Genomic DNA, 21,014 nt, shown 5'->3' with positions numbered 1-21,014 from the left:
ACAGAAAAGGGCCTTCCCCAAATTTTTGGCACAAAGGTGGAAGCACACAACTGTGTAAAATGTCTTTGTATGCTGGAACTGGTCACTAGCATCAAGAGACTCACCCCAACCCTGACAACCACCACCAGCCCATTATCCTTCCTCCAATCTTTATAGTGGGTACTATGCAGTCTGGAAGGAACCATTTTCCTGGCACCCACCAAACCAGGATTAATCCATCAGACCACACCAGCAGACACTTGTGCAACTGCCTAATCACTATACGCAATGGCAACCGTTTGTTCATAGAATCCCATTTCATGAAGCATTTAAAAGTTGATCAGGCAGATGTAGCAGAACAGACTTTTGGCAAACATGGCATTCTATGATGGCGGTTTAAAAGTCATTAAGCTCTTTAGTATGAATACTGCCAAGTTGTGTCAATGTCAACTGCATGGCTATGCACTTAACATTGCACAACTGGTAATAGGTGTGGCAGAAGCCCCTCTAAAATGAGGGTTCAGGTGTGTACCCATATGGTGTTATTGTTCCTGCAGCAAAAAGGTTGTAAACACTTACAAGAATGCAACTTTTAAAACTCCTTTGGAGTCCGAGCAAACAGACCAGCTACTTGCCCATTTGGAATAACCACTATTTAAAATAAGATGGTTTTTAAAAAAAAAAAAAAATTTACAGAATAGCGGACTTTTTAAAGTTATTTAAAAAGCACTGGTATTTTCAAAGTCAAAAGCGATTCAAACTTTTGATAGATTTAACTTTTTGCTTCTCAAAATTCAATATGGCCGCTCATTAACAAGGTCCTGTTAAGGGGGGGAGAAGTGTCATGGGTAAACCATAAAATGAAACTAGTTAGAACACCACAAAAATGCTATATGGTTAGAGTCATCAGCAGTTTTAAAGACATTAGCTGGAATCATTACTCCCTGATATTTGAGACAGATTCAGATATTGTTAAGTGTATACTAACTGGGTGAATGCTTGGAAAATGCAGTTTGATGTAAATAAGACATGGCAGAAGCAAGCAAAAGTGTTAGTTAGGGGATGTGCAACTCAAAGCAATCTTTGAAAGAAATGGTTTATGCTTTTTTTTTTTTTTAAAACCACACCCTAAGGAGGGTGAAAACACTTTAATAAAGACCGCATTAAACAGGTGAAATTTCATTTATTTTGTGAACATATTTTTGCATAGACAAAACATTTCAGTCTTTATCAGAATCATTCTACTTTACACATGGCATTAAGAGGTTGAACACTCCCTCAGAAGGAAATACCTGCTGTTGAGGTTCAAAACACAGAACAGGTAACCTTCTTTCAAGATGCACCGATGACTTCAATTAAGAAAACCTAAATACGTGTATCCAGGTTGACCCAGACAATGCTGCTGCACAGGTGCTTGAAATAAAAATGTCAGTGTTTAACAAAGTGGTCTTTCATGTAAAAAAGGTGCAATACAAAACCTGACAGTCTAAGAAATCTGAAAGCAAAATGCACTTCAGGTAAGATGGCCGAATGCCTTTCATTGAAAAAAGGTGTCATTATCTTAAAGTGGGTGAGAATGCCAGCTTTCAGGACATTCAAACCAAAAACTTGTTTACATTAGCATTTTTTTTTTTTTTTAAACCACAAACTATACCCACACAAAGGGTAATCAAATTAAAAACCCAAAAAGGGCAAGTCTTAAAAAACATAATTCATATTTATTACAAGGAGAAAATTACCAAATTACTGTGAAACAGATGTGCAGCACAGAAGTGGGCCAAGATTTAGAGGATTCTAGATTTAGAGGGGGGAGAGAAAAAACACACACTGAGGTAGAGACAGGCTAGGAGGAAGAATCAGCAAGGCACAAACTGCATCAAACTCCACAAGACCACACAACACTTAACATTTGCACCCCAATCCCCTAATACAACTAGGCATTAGCATTGTGCAACTTACAACTTGCCATCACTTCAGAAATGGCAGTGGAGGTCACTGCTTAGATATATTATAGGCTCAGTCTGAATCAAAGTCATCATCAAGAAACAGTTGAAAATAACGCCGATGGAAATAGTCCTCCAGAAGGTCATCATCAACCTCATGTAATAGAGCAAGTGCAATGGCATACTGCAAAATGTTGAAACCCTCACTGTCGGAATCATCGGAGCTCAGTCGCCGGGCCTGGTGTAGTGGAATAAAATTGGATGGAGGGGAGAGAAAAAAAAAAAAGCGCATGTGAATAAAAATGAACAGAACTCATGAAATGCTTACATGTCCAAATAACTGGGTGATAGAAATTGTGACCCAACTCAAACCCTTCCTTTGGTATGGGGCTGGGGAGAAAAGATGTGGCAGCATTTACCCAGAAACCCGATTATGCTTTCTCTTTTGAAAAAAAAATTATACAAATGTCATTAACATTCCAATTCTCTAACAGAGATAGCAAAGCCTCCTGATTGCTGGATCTCTACAACTCAGCTGTAGGAAGAACTTCACCTTAAGTCGATTTACATATCCAAAAATGGGTACCAATTTCAATCATAACATCCTCTTAGCTACCCAGAGACTTTAACCTGTGTGGCGTCCCCAAACCCTGATTGGCTTTTAGATAAGCTAAAGGTTATCCAAAACTTTTCTAAACTAAGCTTTACAACCACACTGTTCAGATAACTAAACTTCCAACCATTTCCAAATATGGAAACTTATTTCAGATAATGGTTTCACTTCAATTTATAAAATTGGGTAATCTGCAAAAATTCCAATACCAATATTGAAAACGTTAGAACATGTACACATGGTAAAATTCATTTGTTTGGGTACCAATTTAATAAGGTCGGAGCATGTCATTTTTAGTTACTTCATCCAAGAGGGTCTGTTATAACATTCCTGTTACAGCGAGTCATATCCAAACAAATACAATACAATTTCATGCATTAGTCAGCTACAATACATATTTTAAAAGCGGTTACAATATGTAGTTCAATGTAGCCCAAATTGTCTGTAGGGAAAACTGCTACCACAAGCCTGAGTCCAATTAAAGTAAAAATGGCAATTGATTGGTGAAGGCTCCGAGACTAAAAATATCACTAGCAATATTACCATATTAAAAAGAAAACTGAAGTAATTTTCCCCATTTAGCTACGGATATTGGTTAAAACCAAGCAATTCATTAATTTTTTTAAATACCAAGAACTTGGTAAGGAAGCAATTTTACAAATGGGAATACCAAAATTATCCTAAGATTTTAATTCCAGTCTGAAGACGCACTGAAGCAAAAGCAAATTCAGGCTCTGAAGCCAATCCTAGTTTAGTTTGTTGTACGTTACACCACTAGATAACTATTAGCATGCGGTAACTATTCTTGCCCCGTCCTTGGGATTTGCAACACAATACAATATAAACCCCGGAGCAGTGATAAAATGCTCAAATCACAAGCCAAGAGACAACCAGAGATGGCTCTCCAAGGTATCATCCCAGAACCCAAACTCAAATTCCAGCCTCCACTCAAAGGACAGCCTTATGTGCATCCAAGAAACCAATGACAAGGTATCCATTCCTTTAAAACTCTGTACACCCTATATCTAGGCCTTTTCCACCACCAGCTCACTGCTCTCAACCTGGCCAGAACGGCTGCTCTATAGCATAGACCCCAATGCCTATAGAGTATGGCCACAAAGGCTAGAGCGATCAGTTTTGCTTCAAAATGGTAGCTGGATAATTAAAAAACTAGCCACACTTTCATCTTGCAGACCGACTGACAGCTGTGTCATTTTGCTAGCAATCAGAGGACTGACACTGAGCATGAACCTCAGAAACTGCAATATGGTCTGTAACCAGAATGTATGGCCAAGGCAAAGGGAGGACACAAGGTCCTAAAAATAAAGCACTCTAAATCATTTCACATGTCTTAAGGCAGACAAAAAAGGAACCAACCTTTGTTTATACCGAACCACAGATGCACCTGCTTCAACTATTCTAATTTAGTACTTTGGATAAAGCGAGCTAATGCATTAGGGTACTGGTGTTACTGTAACTGAAAGGTAATAAACCTTAAAGTATTTAGGAGGAAATACAACTGCTAGAACTTTAAGTGCACAGCAGTATTTCATACATGCATCAACTGCTTATGAGTGGGGGCATTACGCCAGTGTAGACTAGCCCCGAGCAAACAAATGCCACAGGGCAGGCAAAATAAGTTTAAATCAAATAAATGCCAACCATCTTAACCACATGAATTCAAAAAGATCAGAAGTTCCCCCCCTATAGGAGAGAGGAAAAAAAAAATGCAATTTTATTTTATATAACATGCAGAAATTCTTCGTTATAAACCGTATTTTAAATTTATTGCAGCAAGCATGTCAGGGTTATTTGTGAAACTGATCTCCATGCCAAAACAAAGTGTGCAATGCAGACTTGCAGATTTATGTACCTCATTCATTAATTGTACAGATCTCTTCATATTTCTGGACTCCAAGCAGGAAGGTGAAATGGAGAGCCCTCACTAAGCCTTCATTAATTTGGCATTACTGTACTCAGTTATTGTTACAAGTGATCCTATTCGGTTAGGCCCTCGAGTAAGGCACTTAACCTAAAAACTTGCTCCAGGGGCACTGCACAATGGTTGACCCTGTGCTAGGACCCCAAATGGAGTCCAAATTCAGGTGGCAGAAAAAAAAAAACAAAAAAACCCTGGACTTAATACAGAACATTTTGGAAACACAGAAGTCAGAAATGAGACAGGAAGAAATGTAGTCTAGTAGTAGAAAAATACCTTTAGACTCATGGAGAATTAAGGATGGTAGCTGTGTTAATCAGTCCAATGTACACAAACGTAATACTTTAAGCTCAGCTGAAAATTTCTCTGTGTGATCATTAAAGTCAATGATCACTGTCCTTTGACACATGGTACGAGTTTAACAAAAAAAAAATTCCTCTCTTGATCCCACCTATGTAATATTTTTGGTACAACAGGTGGGGGTCCTAAAGCCAATTATAACTTGCACTTCAGTGGTTATTGAAAAGTTTTAGAACAGAAAGCTAAAAGCACACATTTTTGCTTTGAATAAAGTGATCTTAGTGACTAATGGTGGAAATTTAGACCAATGTAACCTTTGATACATGCAGTATATACACATTTAAAAAAATAAAACCCACAGTGCGAGAGAGACCCCCATGGGCAAATGCATAGCTAGGGAAGCACAAAAATTCCCCACACAGTGGCACTGCTAGGATTCAAACTTCTGTGGGCAGCAGGGTTAAGTAATGTTGCAGAATTAATGGTTTTTGTAAAGAGTTTGAAACGGGCTCATAATTTATGGTTCTTTATAGCTCCTTCATCCAAAAGTCTCAAAAGGGATACGATATATGCATTTCTATAGAACCAGTCTTATTTGACAAATCATTCCATGGCCAATGTCCTTTGCCTTAAATTAGTCTTGGCTCCTAGTTGTGTGCATTTAATCTCTAAATGACGGGAACATCAAATCTTAAGGCCAGTCAGCTTGAAGGGGCACTACCAGCAAAGAGGACAGCTTGTAATTATAGTGGGTAAGGGTGGGGACTGTCTTGATAGTTAGTCACTGTTCTACAGGTGATATGAATTTGGGACAAACAAGGCACTAAACATATTGCAGAGGGATTAAAAAAAATAAAATGCACACCACAACAATGAGCATTGCCATTTTAGTGATCACTTACTCCTGTAAATCTAATCTCTACCTGAAAGCAGAGAATGGGGCTCAGGAGGAAGAACCTTTAGAAGTTCCCCAGTGATGTCTTGATCGCAAAGCCTATAGGTTGTTGAGTGAAGTCTTAATCACAAACTACCAAGTTTTAATGGGGTGTTGGTGGAGGTTTTGGGAGGAATGTTATGGACAGTACAGTTTGAATACATCAAAAGTCACTTTCAAAGATTTAACAAAAAAAAAAAAACCCCTGTCCAGTTTTCAAACTGAAAAGTGGTATCTTAGAAATTGAAAAAGGTGCAAAATAAAACTACTTAATGTCACTCACAACTTGCAATTACCTTTAGGGAATTAGCTCATTTAACGATTTTGCCAAGGTAGCTTAAGCAGGTGCATCTTAACGTGTTCTGTATGCAGTTTCATAAATTCCACTCTTGACGAAAAGCAGAACAGCAGCAAGCACAAGTGACAAGACTTCAACAGGAAGGGGGGGATGTGGGGATGAGCTGTCCTAGCCTTGTTTCTCTTCTGTAAATTGTCCCTTGAGATTTTCAGTTAATTTCAATTTGGGAATGGGAGAACACCAAAAATTAAATTTGGTGACAGGGTTCTCTTTACCCTGGTTACATTGTGCTCCATATGAAATGGAAAAATAAGATTTGATTTACTGCCACAACTGTTGCACAATGGAACTAGTCAGCTATAATATGAAAACAATCCTTAACAAGATTAAGGCAAACTATAGATAATGCAACAGTTTAACTTCCCACTAATCTTGAGATTACACTCCAAACATCCTCTGCAATGCTGCTATATTTGGCAGACCCCTTTTACACACCTTCCATGATCAATTTGTAATTTTAAATGATCAGTTTCTTAATTAGCAACCCTTAAAGCTGCACCCTCCACATAGTTTGGGACAGTGATCCCTTGTGATTTGCAGGGTTATGGCACAGGAACCCTAACAAATGCCCCAAAACACCCATATTTTGGTCCCCTGCCTCACCTAATACTGTACAGTTGACAAAAAGCCTTATCAGTAAACTTAAATTCTAGACAGGCCTGTACTGGCGATATTACTAAACACTATGCAAATTACTGTATTATACTGCACTGCAACACAAGTAAAAATAAGTCTTCACACCCACAGGTGTAGCTGTACCAATGGATTCATGGATGCTTTCCTTGTTATACTTTACCACAGACTCATTAAATACTCTACTCAAGCTTTTAAAAATGTTACTTATTCCACAGTTTGTACAAGTGGCACAGAAATTTTTAATCTTGCTTTAGTAGAGAACATACAACATGAATATTCAAGCTACACCAATTCTGGACAAGGGTAATAAAATGTGAAAAAAGGGTGGAAAGAGAAATTGTTACATAACCTACATATCTTTGTATGGTTAAATGGGATCTTTTGCAAAAAAATACATGCTGGAAAGGCTGTAAACAGGAATGACAGTGCAGTGTTTGTCTTGAAGATCTGCCTCTTGACCAGTGAATGAGGGGGGGGAAGAGAGCCATCCAATTCAAAAAAAACGCACAGCATTACAGGAAAAACTTTAAATGTAAAGCAATTTCCATTTAATAGATAAGTCTGCAAAAAACTGAAAGGCCAAACCTAAACAATTCAAAATTTTTCCTTTTAACTCCCCACTCCCTGCACCTTTTCAATGTCAGCAATGTACAATTAGCTACCTAAGCCAATACAGTGACACACTAAATGACAGCATGCCTAAAAATGATGGATATTAAACATGTCTGGGTTGGGGGGAGTCAAGAGGAAAGATCCCTTGCCACCCATCCTACTAGTCTGATCGTGTCTTCTATTGCCGCACAGCATTCAACTAGTAGCCCATGCCACTTATCAAGCCAGTTTAAAATGCCCCTTACATCCACCCAAAAATGTTTAAGGCTAGCCAAGTTACAAAGATCCGTCTGGAAGGCACTGGTCAAAAATTTAAAAAACACCCCCCCCACACACAACTTGTTTCCATGGTAAGATGCAGAAGCAACCTACCTGTACACAAACAAATATATTTTCATCTAAATAGACAAGAATTTCCAAGTCTGTTGACAACCTAATCAAGCGCACCGAGAGGCCACAAAGTATCTTCGCTGTAGCACTTATTAATGGGTCCATATACAGCACGAATAGACTATTCAGCAAGCACTAGACAACACTCACTTACCTGGGTTGCAGATCTTCGCCTCCGCCTGCGCCTGTGACCCTGGGGCATCTCATGTAGATATATGCACTCTGACTTAAAAGGACAGCAACCATGGCGAGTGAAAAACTTGCATTTTATTTTCCTAAATAAAAAAAAAAAATAAAATTAAAAAAAGCCAACAGTTTCACCATATAGTAGCCCAAACAGAAAAGCATAGCAGCTACCAAAGCACATTTCCTCTGGCATTCAGGATACCTATCCTGAGAATTCTGAAACTTCACAAAGGACAATATTTATGATTCATATTTGCATGGCATCATCATGATTCACAATTTTCTAACAGATGTCTGAACACAATGTTAATTAACCAAAAAGACACTTGCTCATGAACTGCATCAATTCCATGCTGAAACTTAATTTGAATTTATCAAGAGTATACTGTAAGTATTTAGATGGGGATACCAACATGCATGCTGGTGCATGTGTCATACAATTTGCTGGAATACAAAGCGCTCCATCAAACAATGGGGTGGGAGGTAATGCGCAAATAGTGTAAAACAGTCATAATATAGCAATAGTGAAGCAGGATAAGATACTTGGTATATGCACAGTGTTTAGCAGAAGTCACAGGATACTCAATCCCCAAGTGCAGTCTATGACAAAAGGCTCTGTAGTCTGGTCTAGTCATTAACAGATAGCATTCACTACATTGGATTATCTTGCCATTTGCAAGCACCCACTTAAGCATAAACTCCCTCATCAATAATGAACTTCAACGCAACTACAAATCAGTTGTGATTACATAAAGGGCCATTGTTTCAGAACCTTCACTGGCAACATCCTCATATTTGCAGGGGGTGAGGTCTATTTTCTCCTGGGTTGTGTTCATTTTTGAGCACCTTCAGTTTTAGAATGGGGCCTTGTGTTTAGATATGAAATGCTACGATTTCAGTTATCTGCATTCGCATTCAATAGGCTGCTCGAATCAGACTAAACAGTTGTGTCATGGACCCAATGTGAATGGGATGCTGTGAGAAAGCACTATATGCTTGATTAGCTGGTTTTATACAGGTTTATGTTCAGTGCACAGTATGCTTTTTAGCTCAACCTCACTGCCACTGAAAACTTAAAATTCCATTCTTCTATTTGGTACTAAAAAAAACTACACACCAGACCTTTAAAATTTCTCCCCCAATGGGCACTGCAAACAAAGAAAAAAAAAAATAAATGCAGATAAAACTGAATGGTAGGGGATTCCCAAAACATTGCCTAAAATCTAGTTCCCACTTTAAGATACACTTGAGCATACATGTTTTTTGGCTGAAAATTCCAATAAAAACACTAGCGGCCGATTAGCACACAGCACAAGAGAATTAATGTTCCAAAGAACACAGAAGGAAAAAAACCTTCTACAAGAGTAAAGTTGTGTGTCATTTTGCTCGTCTTACTTTTCTTCAAGCATGCCAACATTACATAGGTACCATAAGATTCATTAAAACCCATTCCACCTAAAGTAGTCAGATTTTAGTTGCCTTGACTTGCAAGAAACTCAAACTCCCTTTGAAAGGAAAAAAAAAAAAAGTTTCCCAATCTTAATCTATAGCCAATTTGAAGGTACCACAGCCACCTTAGGCTAGAAAGACTCCCTTTCAGTGCAGCTGCCCAACTCCTCAATGCTTTTGAACCACCACCTTTATGCAAGAGCAACAGTACACTAAACTTACCCAGACCTCTCCTTGAAATTGCTTATCAGATTTTGCTTCTGGACTGGATCACTGACCCAGTACTTGTATGGAATGTAGTAAGTAGACTTCACGCGACACTGAGGACAGGACCTAGTGAGGCACATTAAAAAAAAAAAATGCATTTTGAAAAATTCACAGCAGATCAGGAATTTTACACGTTGGAGAAAAAAAAAAAAAGCTTTACTTTATGACTTCAGCCTGGAAGTCCTTGGTCTTTCTCCATGTGACAATACAGCTCAGACAGAAGGCATGATTACAGTTGGGAAGAATGCCAAAGCAACGGTCATCAGGTGCAGGTTTTTCATAAACTTTATCCATACAAATGCCACAGGTCACATCTTTACTCCTCTCATAAGCTTCTGCTGCTGTCACACCTACATTCTGTGTTCTGCACTGGGACCCAGCGGTATCAACGTTTTCTCCCTGCTGATTGGCATGAGTCAAAATTAACAGTCTCACTGAAATAGTTAAACTCTAAAACAAATTCGGTGCATGCACACACACCTTAGAAGCATGCAAGCCATTCAAATCTTCATTCTCCTCTGTGATGTTCCCAACAGGATTATAAGGCACATGGGCAGATGTGGATTTTGCCCGGGTGTGGCATTGGGAAGTTCCGTTCTGGACCTGCAGTGTTGACCGAGCACTCAGAATTTCCAGTTCTGAAAGGAAAGACTGGAGTAGGATGAAGGGATTCATTCCAAACAAACCATTTCCAAAACTAAATTACAAATAAGGGCCTAAACATGCATGATAGGCATAGCCCAAAAAATATGAGAATCCAATTGAATCCATTTATAAGAATGGGACCAGGACAGAACACAAATATCCACACCACATTTTAGTATTACTTAACAGATCCTAGCGACACACTTGGACTATAAACATTTCATAACTATAACCACATACTTGGCTGCTGTATCCTTGGGACAAACTCAGCCACTGTAGGCTCTTCATATTCTGTGCTTAAGCGCTCAAAGTTTCTCTGCAGGCTTGCAACAGCAGGTTCGGACACACGGCGACTCCCAGCATAGGTACCATGTACTTGCTGAATGGATGGCTCTGAGCCACGACGGGTCTCTGCTGCTTCTCCACTCAAAACAGGGTGGATAACAGGTGCAGACCGTCGTCTGCTATCCAGAAAACTTCCATCAGTTTGGAGGACATGTTCATATCTAAAAAGGTAGCAGGACACAATTGAGTAAAAAGACCATAACCAAAACAGAGTACAATTGCCAACAGGAGCAAACTTGCATGCATACATACATAGGATTATAAAGAGTGCCTCACCTGCAGCGGTCACCAAACCAGCATCCCCCTCTCTGGAAATATCTGCAAACCTGAGAGGACTTCCATGCTGGAAGCTCATGAGAATGGCGACAGTTTTGACCAAATGGGCAAGACCCATTTAGAAAATGCCTTAAAAAAAAAAAAAAAAAAAAGTCAAGTTTAAAACAGGCACAATACATTCAGCAAGGGTTTTTTTATATTATTATATTATATACATATTATATACATATATACACACACACACGATTATTGGCACCCCTGGTTAAGAGGCGTTCTTAGGCTTCTAATAAATTCTTATATTCCCCTAAAAAACTAAGGCTCACAACACACAAGAGAAAGCCGCATCTTTTAATTAAAGTACATTTATTCAGTGGGGGGAAGAAAAGATCCCACAATAAGATACATTTTTTACATGAAATCGTGTGCCACAATTATTGGCACCCCTGCCGTTAATATTTTGTACAACCTCCTTTTGCCAGCAAGACCGCTCTTATTCTCCTCTAACATTTCACAAGGTTGGAGAATACAGAGACAGCGATTTGACCATTCCTCTTTGCACAATCTTTCTAGATCTTCCAGAGACCTTGGTCCTCTCCTCTTCAGCTCACCCCACATGAGGTTGAGGTCTGGGGACTGAGATGGCCATGGAAGGAGCTTGATTTTGTGTCTGCGGAGCCATTTTTATGTAGATTTTGCCATTTTTAGAGTCATTATCCTGCTCGAAGATCCGATGACGACCCATCTTAAGCTTTCTGGCAGAGGCCACCAGATTTAGATTTAAAATGTCCTGGTATTTCAAGGAGTTCATGATGCCATCCACTCTAAAAAGGTTCCCAGGGCCTTTGGAAGAGAAACAGCCCCACAGATCCTCCACCATACTTTACAGTAGGCATGGGGTGCTTTTCCGCGTACTCATTCTTGGATTCACACCAGACCCGCTTAGAATGTTTGTTGCCAAAAAGCTCAATTTTAGACTCGTCTGACCAAAGCACATGGTCCCAGTTGAAGGCCCCAGTGCCATTTAGCAAACTCCAGACATTTACGTTTGTGATTGTAGGGGAGAAAAGGCTTTCTCCTTGCATGTGTCCCAAGCAGCATGTTGGCATGGAGTGTCTTATGGTTGTCATGGAGACAGTGACCCCAAGATACCATTCTTTGATGCAGTTCTCCAACTGTGAGCTTTGGAGAATTTTTTACTTCTCTTACCATCCTCATCACTGTGTGTGGTGGCAAGATAAACTTGGGTCCTCGTCCAGCCTTGTTTGTCACTGTTCCCATTGTTTTACACTTTATTCCTCCGACTGTAGATACAGGCAGGATTTGGCAAGTAGCTATTTTCTTATAGCCATTACCTGACTTATGAAGGTCGACACATCTGCCTTACTTGAACAGCATTTTCTCTTGTCTTTCCCATGTTGGAGTGGCTAAGAGCAATAGGACTCTGTCATGTCGTGTTTATATCCCAGTGACACAGGAAGTCATTACTAATTATAAGTTCCAATTTACTCTGATCAACTGTAAAAACTAAACTAGAAATTACAAAAATGCTTCAATAACATTTCACAGGAATGGTTAAGGATGCCAATAATTGTGGCACACGATTAAGAAAAAAAAAAATGTATTTCTTAATGTGGGATTTATTTCCCAATGAATGAATGAACGTACTTCAATTAAAGGATGGAGTTCTTTTGTGTTGTGAGCCTATTTTTTTTTTGGTAAAGAAAAAAAAAATAGAATTAGACGCCTAAGAACACATCTTAACCAAGGGTGCAGTGAGTGTGTATTTAATATAAATAAACACATATATACACACACACACACACACACACACACACAAAGTGTTTTAACATTTACTAAAGCAGCATTTCCAAACCTCAGTCCTGGAGACCCACTGTGGCTGCAGGTTTTTGTTCCAACCAGATTCCTATTCAGTGACAATACCTGGTAAAACTGATCTCATTTAATTAGCTGGTATTTTTATTCTACATTCAGAAAAGCACAGCAGCATGTTTTATATTTATAAGACATTTAGGAATATTTCTGCATTTGCTATAGATTTAAGGGCTTAACTGTGGATTTCATTATATTTTGCCCTCTCTGTGCAGTCATTGTATCTTATTAATGACAATTAAAATGAGCAGACCAAACATGCTGGCAAACACTGAATTAAAGGCTGCAACTATTTTAGCATCAGACCCACTAATTAGTAAATAATGGATTAAACAATTAGAACACAGAAAAGTAGAATGAAAATCAAAATGAAAATTTTTAAAAGAAAATCATTCCCATATAACTACTTTGGTACATTAATAAATTTTATATATTTTTTTTAACCACATTTTTTTTAACCAAACTTGGTTCCCAATTTCTATATTGTTCCCAAAACACAGAACCTGGGGAAAAAACACTTAATTAGCCCAGGAGTCCAATAAAAAACAGAAGCTGGCTGGAACAAAAACCTGCCGCCAGTGTGCCCCCGGGACTGAGGTTGGGAAACACTGGACTAAAGGACTGTGCATCACACCAACATTGACATCCGACGGTGCTGAAGCAGCACCATTCCACAATACAATTGATACCGTTGTTACAGGTGCTCTTAGGCATCCCTTTATGCTGTTGCCTAACCCAATGCTACTTTAAAGCTAACAGAACAAAAACCGTCAAATATGTTGCACCTCCAATCGTTTCAGAAACAGCAAATAACTTGCATTGAAGCTCCCCTCAAAGCGCATGCGTGTAGCCTACACCTCATTTTGAACACCACGAGGCAAGAAACGTTGCGAAACCGTGTCAGTCAAGAGACAACAAAAAGGTGGCCCACTTATGCCAGGGAGAGGGGAAAAAAAAAAAAAAAGTACATAATTCACATAATCGATTCACGAAGACTGGGTTCACAGCGATGCCGCGTTATTTGCTACGAACTACGACTTCCCTCCAAGTGCAGGGCTGGGGGAGGGGCAGGTGCCCTTGCCAAGAGTTTTTGCCAACTTCACTACGCTCGTAATGAATGCCATAGAAGACAACAATTTACGATACTGTTACACCTTTCCTACCTGCACGGAGGAAGGCGTGCCGATCTGGTAGTAGCCGGAGCCCGACAGTTCGCGTACCGATGACCATAAGCGCCCCGCTCCATCGTGTTTACTAAAACAGTGAGCTATGGCCACAAAGCCCGACTTCCTGACCCAACTCTCCTGGCCCCGCCTTCGTCGTATACGACTGAAGCTCACTGGCGAAAAGTTTTAACGACAGGGCTTACAGGTGGAGACTTGCAAAACTAGCGCCTTTTTCAAAGGAAGTCGTGAAGTTGTCGAAATGTTTTGGGTAAACTAAAAATCGGCCGTTGTACTTGAATGCTGCTAGCCACAGTGCAGAGGAAACTGGTAGGAAGAAAAATGTAGTGCAACAGACTCTCCGCCTCTCTATACAAATGCCATTCAGACCCACCACTAGGCGATTTCGCAGAGATTCGTTTTTAGTACAAAGACATGCAAGGTTTGATAAACGTATGCAGTCCAAAAATAATCCACTTCTAGCTCGGTCTATATACTCACGGGGCACTAGCAGGTCCATTTTGGTGGGGGCAGATTTAAAACTGGACATCAGGCATTGATACAGTTCTCTTGTATTGAATACAATCCGCATTTATTAGCTTGCGTTTGGATGTAAAGCACGTTGAAATGAGCCACAAATGTCTTGTATAGAGAAAAAAATCTCATTCAAAGAAACAAATTGTAAGATTTTCTAAAGGCTTCCTACAGTATGTAGAAGACCGACCTGTCTTCAATGCTAAAGTTTCCTCACCCCTCCAATGACCTTTACAGCCAGGTTTTTCTGAAGCTCGATATTTTAGTGTATTGACATTTTTGGGCAAACGTATCCATATGGGTGTACACCAATGACAGGTATCACCTTCTCATTTGATGTGTGCCATGTGCCCATATGCAAGGTAAAGGGGTGCTGAAGGTATTTTTTATTTTAAATTCTCTTCATTATTCTGCTCTGTAAAAGCTACAGCACTGAATCCTTGTGGTTACTTAATTGTTTTGCTCTCTGCCCACACTTATTCTGGTGGGCATTTTTCTTCAAAGCTGGAGGGGGCTTCTCTGGCACAGGTACCTACCAAGTCAGTTTCAGCTTTACCAGCCTAAAGCCAGCCCTGCGTGTGCGCGCTCTCTCTCTCTCGTTGTGACCTGTAAGCCGACCCACAGTGGAGGATGGGGGTGAGTGCCCCCATTCCTGCTTCCCCGCCCAAAATAAACAGCCAGAGTTAACAGTGGCTTATCACTGCTAGGAGCTGGAAAAGATAGAAAATGAATGTATGGAAGCAGAGATGAAAATTAGATTGTGCACTTCACTTGTGGGAAGAAAAAAAAAAAAAGACTGATCAAATGCTCCAAATGTGGATTAGGGGTAAAAAGAAAATAGAAAAGCTAAGTCAGGGTAAGAAATTTGGTAAACGTTGTTTAGATAATTTGCAGAAAACCAATGGGGTAAATAATCAAGTAGGTCTATGGTTTCAGTATGGTATACTCAAACTTAAAAATTAGTTATGGAAGGGTGTTAGAGTGAAATTGTATGGCAAACTAAAAAGGTGGGGAGAATCAACAGACAATATTTTCAATTTAAAAAGTTGGGGCTTTTACATAAGCAAATTCACTATGTAAACAAACTAAGGGAATGCTAGCTTGCTAGCTGGTATTCAAATGTTTAACTACATGGGGAGGTACGTTTTTGGTATAAATTAGTACAAGATATGTAATCTTTAGTTTCGACTAATTGCAATTTACTGCCGTGGGCTGGCGCCCTGCCCGGGGTTTGTTTCCTGCCTTGCGCCCTGTGTTGGCTCCAGCAGACCCCCGTGACCCTGTGTTCGGATTCAGCGGGTTGGAAAATGGATGGATAGTTGCAAATCCAAACGTAGTCAGCTCAATTAAAAAACAAGTTTAATGCAGCGATGGACGCATGTCATCTCTAAACAGGACAAGCGGCGTTAATAACGGCTAAGGCACTAGACTTAAAATTACAATTTTGTTGCTCAGCAAGTTCGTAAACTTTTGTAAACATTTTTAAACGTTTCACAATCTTGTGTCACCACAACCCAATTACTGTCCTGAAACTGGAGAAAAAACTAAAATTGATCATTGCATTTAAATTACTGTTTAACAGGGGCGTTTTAATACAACAGAACTCATTCCGACAGCACAGTGAAGAATGCTAGGGACAGCACTGGAGTGGGTAGGTGCATTCACTCACGCACATTTAAACAATTTAAGCGGAACAGACCGATTTATAATTACTGGAGAGGATGGTCATTTGATTGTCAATATTTTAAATGAATCCAAGGATATATAAAAAAAGCGCAATTTATTGCCAATCTATAGTTTCACCATTTAACGATTTTAAAGTGGGCAACTGATAAAACAAGACCTCGAGAAACCCCATACGTTCTAGGTGGATTTGAAACGTTAATTGTCCTTAAGACTTAGAAATAAAACTACAAAGAGACTTTCTAAAAAAAGATTTGACTAAGGGACCCTATAAATGAAAATTACTTAGCTGATGGGTCAGAGTCATAAACACTAACGCTTGATAAAATATAGGGCAACACCAGGGGGCCATAACGTGGACCACTCTGAAGGTAAAATTAAACTAATACCGTTCGTTACACAGCAGGACAACTGGGCAGCAATGACTGTGCAAGTGAATGTAATATTAGATATTCCTGGTCATAGTCGAATAAAAAAAAAAAAGGTAGAAATTTAAATAAATAAATAGTCCTTTGCAAATGTTCGACGTTTTGCGTTGACCGGTTACTAACACGGCAAACACTTGGATAACAAAAAAGCGATAGGAGGAGTTGCAAGGCAGACACTCGCGTTTTCAGAATTACACTGTTCGCAACGCAATTGTCAAATCAACGTTAAGCTCCGAAAACTCAATGGTAGCAACACTAGTAAAACTGCCGTTAGATGATACTACTTTAAAAACCTCTTTCTATGCAACGTAAGTGGCAGCCGCCGGTTTACAGCAGGTGGCAGCCGCACGCTATACAGGTGAGAAACTTTATTATCGGTCCAAGGAAACAATGACGAAAAAGTTTCAATTACGCGCTTTCCCCCCCAACAATACAAAAGCACACTAAAAAAACAAACAGACACGGCGTGATGGCATATCGTATCTTGCTAGAGCCGCTGGAGCCAAAAACGTTACACCTCAGTTATAAATGGACAAAGCTTAATGCTGCGACAAAAAACCTACTTTGGCTAACGAGTCTTTTCTCAGATGCGAAAATATTTCAAATTACGATGCCAATAGGAAAACAAAAAGCATCACTATAATACTTATTTCACAACACTAGGTAATATTAATTTTTAAAAAGTCGCTTTACTGCAGTAAAATAAACGTTAGAGATGACAAGCCCTTCAACCTTTGGCATCATGGATGTATACCAACTAGTTCAGGACTCACCGGCATAGGCGATCACTGACAGTCCCAGGAGCGTCTCCAGCTGCTGCCCTAGATTCCATTGCTGCCTTCCCTTTAGCCACTATCTGATCAAAGACCGGTGAATGGAATTATATACAGCGTCCGGAAGCAACGTCACTTCCGGTGTGCTCCAGACATCCAATATTGTGAGGCGATTTTACATTTTATTTAATATGCTTTGAATACTGTATATCTTTTAGCTAAGCGTCAACACGGCAACAATTATAACAATAAAAGTAAATGATATGACATTTACACTAAGTCAAAACCATTATATTTAAAGTACAATACAAATGTTAGCCGTTAGACGTATAATTTAATGTTCATGAAAACTGTTTCATTCCTATTGTAAATGATTTAAACAATCGAGGGTATTAGAAAAACGCCCTACTTTGAATATTAAATGTACATATGATATAGTGACAACAAATGTTACATTGTACTGTTTTCAACATGCAAAAATGATATATTTTTCATTAATTATAACATTTATTTTAATATGCTAGCTTATTTTGTTGAAAGAAGCATTTTATATAGGAGTAATTAAGGCAACAATCCAGTATTGTTTGTTCTGCAAAGAAACAAACAATACACTAATCATTACATTTCCTGAAATATTTGTATGTGTAATCCTCAGTATTACCTCTTCGATTTTGTTGGTGACTGTAAGTAAATCTAGTTTTTTCTCGGGGGTTAATGATCTATCTATCTATCTATCTATACATTTTATTACAAATATTAAGGTAAACTTACATTTCTGAATTTAAAGTACTGAAGGAATAGTACTGGGATTTCAAGATTTACTTACTCATTACAGTATTTATACAAAAGCTGCATTCTTAAAATTGTAGCAGAAATGTTGTTGTCAGAAATTAAATCTTCATGTTTTCCACTTTGCTTAATCCAGTACTGAATTGAGAGATGCTATTCCAGCATAATAAACAGAAATGAAGCTCAGGCAGATCACCAGTCCATCACAGGGCATATGCAAATTTTTACAAACAGCCACACTGGGTCCATCTTTAGATGCTGGCAAAAACCTATGCAGACATAGAAAACATGCACGCTGCACACAAACAGTATCTGAAAATTGCATTTTCTTCTTTTCAGATTTTTTTATTAAGCTTACTTAATGCTGGATTATGTGAATTTCCCCTTGGGATTAATAAAGTATCTATCTATCTATCTATCTATCTATCTATCTATCTATCTATCTATCTATTCATTATCCAACCCACTATATCCTAACTACAGGGTCATGGGGGTCTGCTGGAGCCAATCCCAGCCAGCACTGGGCACAAGGCAGGAAACAAACCCCAGGCAGGCACCAGCCCATTGCAGGGCAGACACACACACACACCCAGCACACAATGGGGACAATTTAGAATCCCCAGTCCACCTAACCTGCATGTCTTTGGACTGTGGGAGGAAACCGGAGCGCCAGGAGGAAACCCACGCAGACACGGGGAGAACATGCAAACTCCACGGGAGGAGTGGAGGACCCAGGAAGTGAACCCGGGCGCCTAACTGCGAGGCAGCAGCGCTACCACTGCGCCACTGTGCCGCCATAATAATGTATATTTCAGTCAATTTCTATTTTTATTCAAAGACTGAATCTCTGGCATATTATTATTATTATTATTATTATTATTATTATTATTATTATTATTATTATTATTATTATTATTATTATTATATGACATATATTATTACATATATGCTATATGATGAACAATTGTGCTTGAACAATAGTAATCAAATAATTAATAGTGTTTATAAAAATGAGCAGATGTCAAAATTACAATGTTAAAAGGAAAGTACACTAATTGTTGGATCAATATGTTTCTTCAGAATAGAAAAATCAGAAAATGAAATAGCTTTTTAGTCAAATTAATTTTTAATGTTTCCTTGAAGTATGGTTGGTGGGGTAGTGCTACCACTTCACAATCCAGCGTTGAGAGTTTGAAGCCTACGCCTGGTGTTCTCCCCTTATCCCCCCATATACCCAAAGAGGTGTGTGTTAGATTTATTGGTGCCCTGTCCAGTGCTTTTTCCTGTCTTGCACCCAGTGCTGCTAGGATAGGCTCTAGCCCCCCTTCATCCTGAATTGGATTATACAGGCTTGGATGTTATTATATCTTGGAGATAATTAAATCCACCAAGCAACCATTGACATGATCATTAATTAAAAATTGTCAGACAGAAATTAAAAATAATTGCATCTATTACCGTTTAAAATATTTTGATTATTGGGGTTGGGGGTCCAAACCAAAGTAGTATGAGTGAGGTTAGCCAACCACTATGCATAGCAAAATATGACCCTGAAACAAGAAATCCCTTGAATGCCATACAAAAAATTGATTTTTTTCAAATAAATAGCATGCTATATTCTTGATATTAATATATTTTTTAAATAATTTGTAACTTTATAAAAAGATTAAAGGTATCCTTCAGCTCAGAAATGTAAAAATCTGTAGCACAAATAATTTTCCATTATGTCCACCAGCCTTTACCTTCAACCTTTTAGCCAATTAAAAGATTACATGAGATACATGACACCCTTGGTGAAACCCAGAAGGTTGTATACTTTTAATATTCACTTTAATGATGATAGCAAACTGCCTTTTCTGTAACTGCCTATTGCACTGCATGATTAATCCTTTTCTGTTTTTGGGAATAACATAAGAAGAATTTTTTTAGCAAGTCAATGTCCATAAATCAGGAGTAGTCACTTCAATTACAATGAAATGTTTTGAGAAACAGGTCCTGGGAAATTCTAGGTTAATATTTTATAAAGTTTATGCTACCTCCAGCTTGTGCATTATCACAACCAGTCCACAAAGAATGCCATTTCCCTTGCACATCATATCATCCTAGTACACCTGAACAGAAAAAAAAACTGCTATGCCAGAGTTCTGTTAATAAACTACAGCTTAACATTTAACACCATTATTCCACCAAGACCAATTAGCAAGCAACTAGACATTGGACTCAGTAATTTATTTTGCTGATGACACCACACTCAAAAGTCTGGTCATCAAAAATGATGGAATGACCTGAAGAAAAGGGAGGTGACAGTGGTGCCAGAACAATGGTCTCTCCTTGAATGTAAGAAAGAGTAAGGAGCTGGTCATCAATTAAAGGAAGCAGTAGGCAGATCACACTGACATCTTCATCGGAGGGGAGACACAGTGAAGAGGGTGAGCAGCTTTAAATGTCATGGAGTAGACATTCACATCAGTACGTTCAGTGACATAAGGCTACTCAATAACCACTTATACTGACAACTGCATATTGGATCTATTGTCGTTTTGTCTGGTGTTGCTGGCATTGTGTTACTGTTAGTAGTCTGAGGGAGACATTCAATTAAGAATTTCAGTGTAGAATTTATTGAGACTGGATTTTTCTTAAGATCCAAAACCTTCTTCATAGAAGATCTTTTTACAAAATAAAAACAGTCTTATTAAATTGAATAGAACGCTTAAGTATATCAAAACCTTTTAAATAATTAACAGATAATATAATAAAAATCATTCCTAACAATTAAATATAATACTAAATTGATCTTATCTATCTTAAAGGAATAGCTTGAAATAGTTTCTTAAGCAAATATTTCGTCCCATACACAAGAACTTTATACAAAATAAAAAAGT

The 21,014-nt window shown here is 38.7% G+C and overlaps 1 protein-coding gene across 3 annotated transcripts; it reads right to left on the bottom strand.

The window, feature by feature from the left end:
- Window positions 1-1,602: 1,602 nt before the first annotated feature.
- On the bottom strand, window positions 1,603-17,414 carry mkrn4 (makorin, ring finger protein, 4). 3 transcript variants are annotated; one of them, XM_039748638.1, is made up of 8 exons: window positions 17,344-17,414; window positions 10,873-11,001; window positions 10,492-10,757; window positions 10,087-10,244; window positions 9,767-10,008; window positions 9,562-9,672; window positions 7,859-7,979; window positions 1,603-2,160 (listed from the first exon to the last, which is right to left on the bottom strand). In XM_039748638.1, exons 1-8 carry the CDS (start codon window positions 17,400-17,402, stop codon window positions 1,996-1,998), a joined length of 1,251 nt encoding a protein of 416 aa, XP_039604572.1. In that variant the 5' UTR covers window positions 17,403-17,414; the 3' UTR covers window positions 1,603-1,995. The 3 variants fall into 3 exon arrangements, with proteins under 3 accessions (XP_039604572.1, XP_039604569.1, XP_039604571.1); XM_039748635.1 differs by lacking the exon at window positions 17,344-17,414 and adding an exon at window positions 13,926-14,062; XM_039748637.1 differs by lacking the exon at window positions 17,344-17,414 and adding an exon at window positions 13,926-14,062 and having other exon boundaries at window positions 9,767-10,005.
- Window positions 17,415-21,014: the final 3,600 nt, after the last annotated feature.

This window comes from Polypterus senegalus, chromosome 3 (assembly GCF_016835505.1).
Source record: "Polypterus senegalus isolate Bchr_013 chromosome 3, ASM1683550v1, whole genome shotgun sequence".
Taxonomy (NCBI): Eukaryota; Metazoa; Chordata; class Cladistia; order Polypteriformes; family Polypteridae; genus Polypterus; species Polypterus senegalus.
The sequence above is the reverse complement of the archived record's forward strand: the minus strand, read 5'-3'. Positions and strand labels throughout refer to the sequence as shown.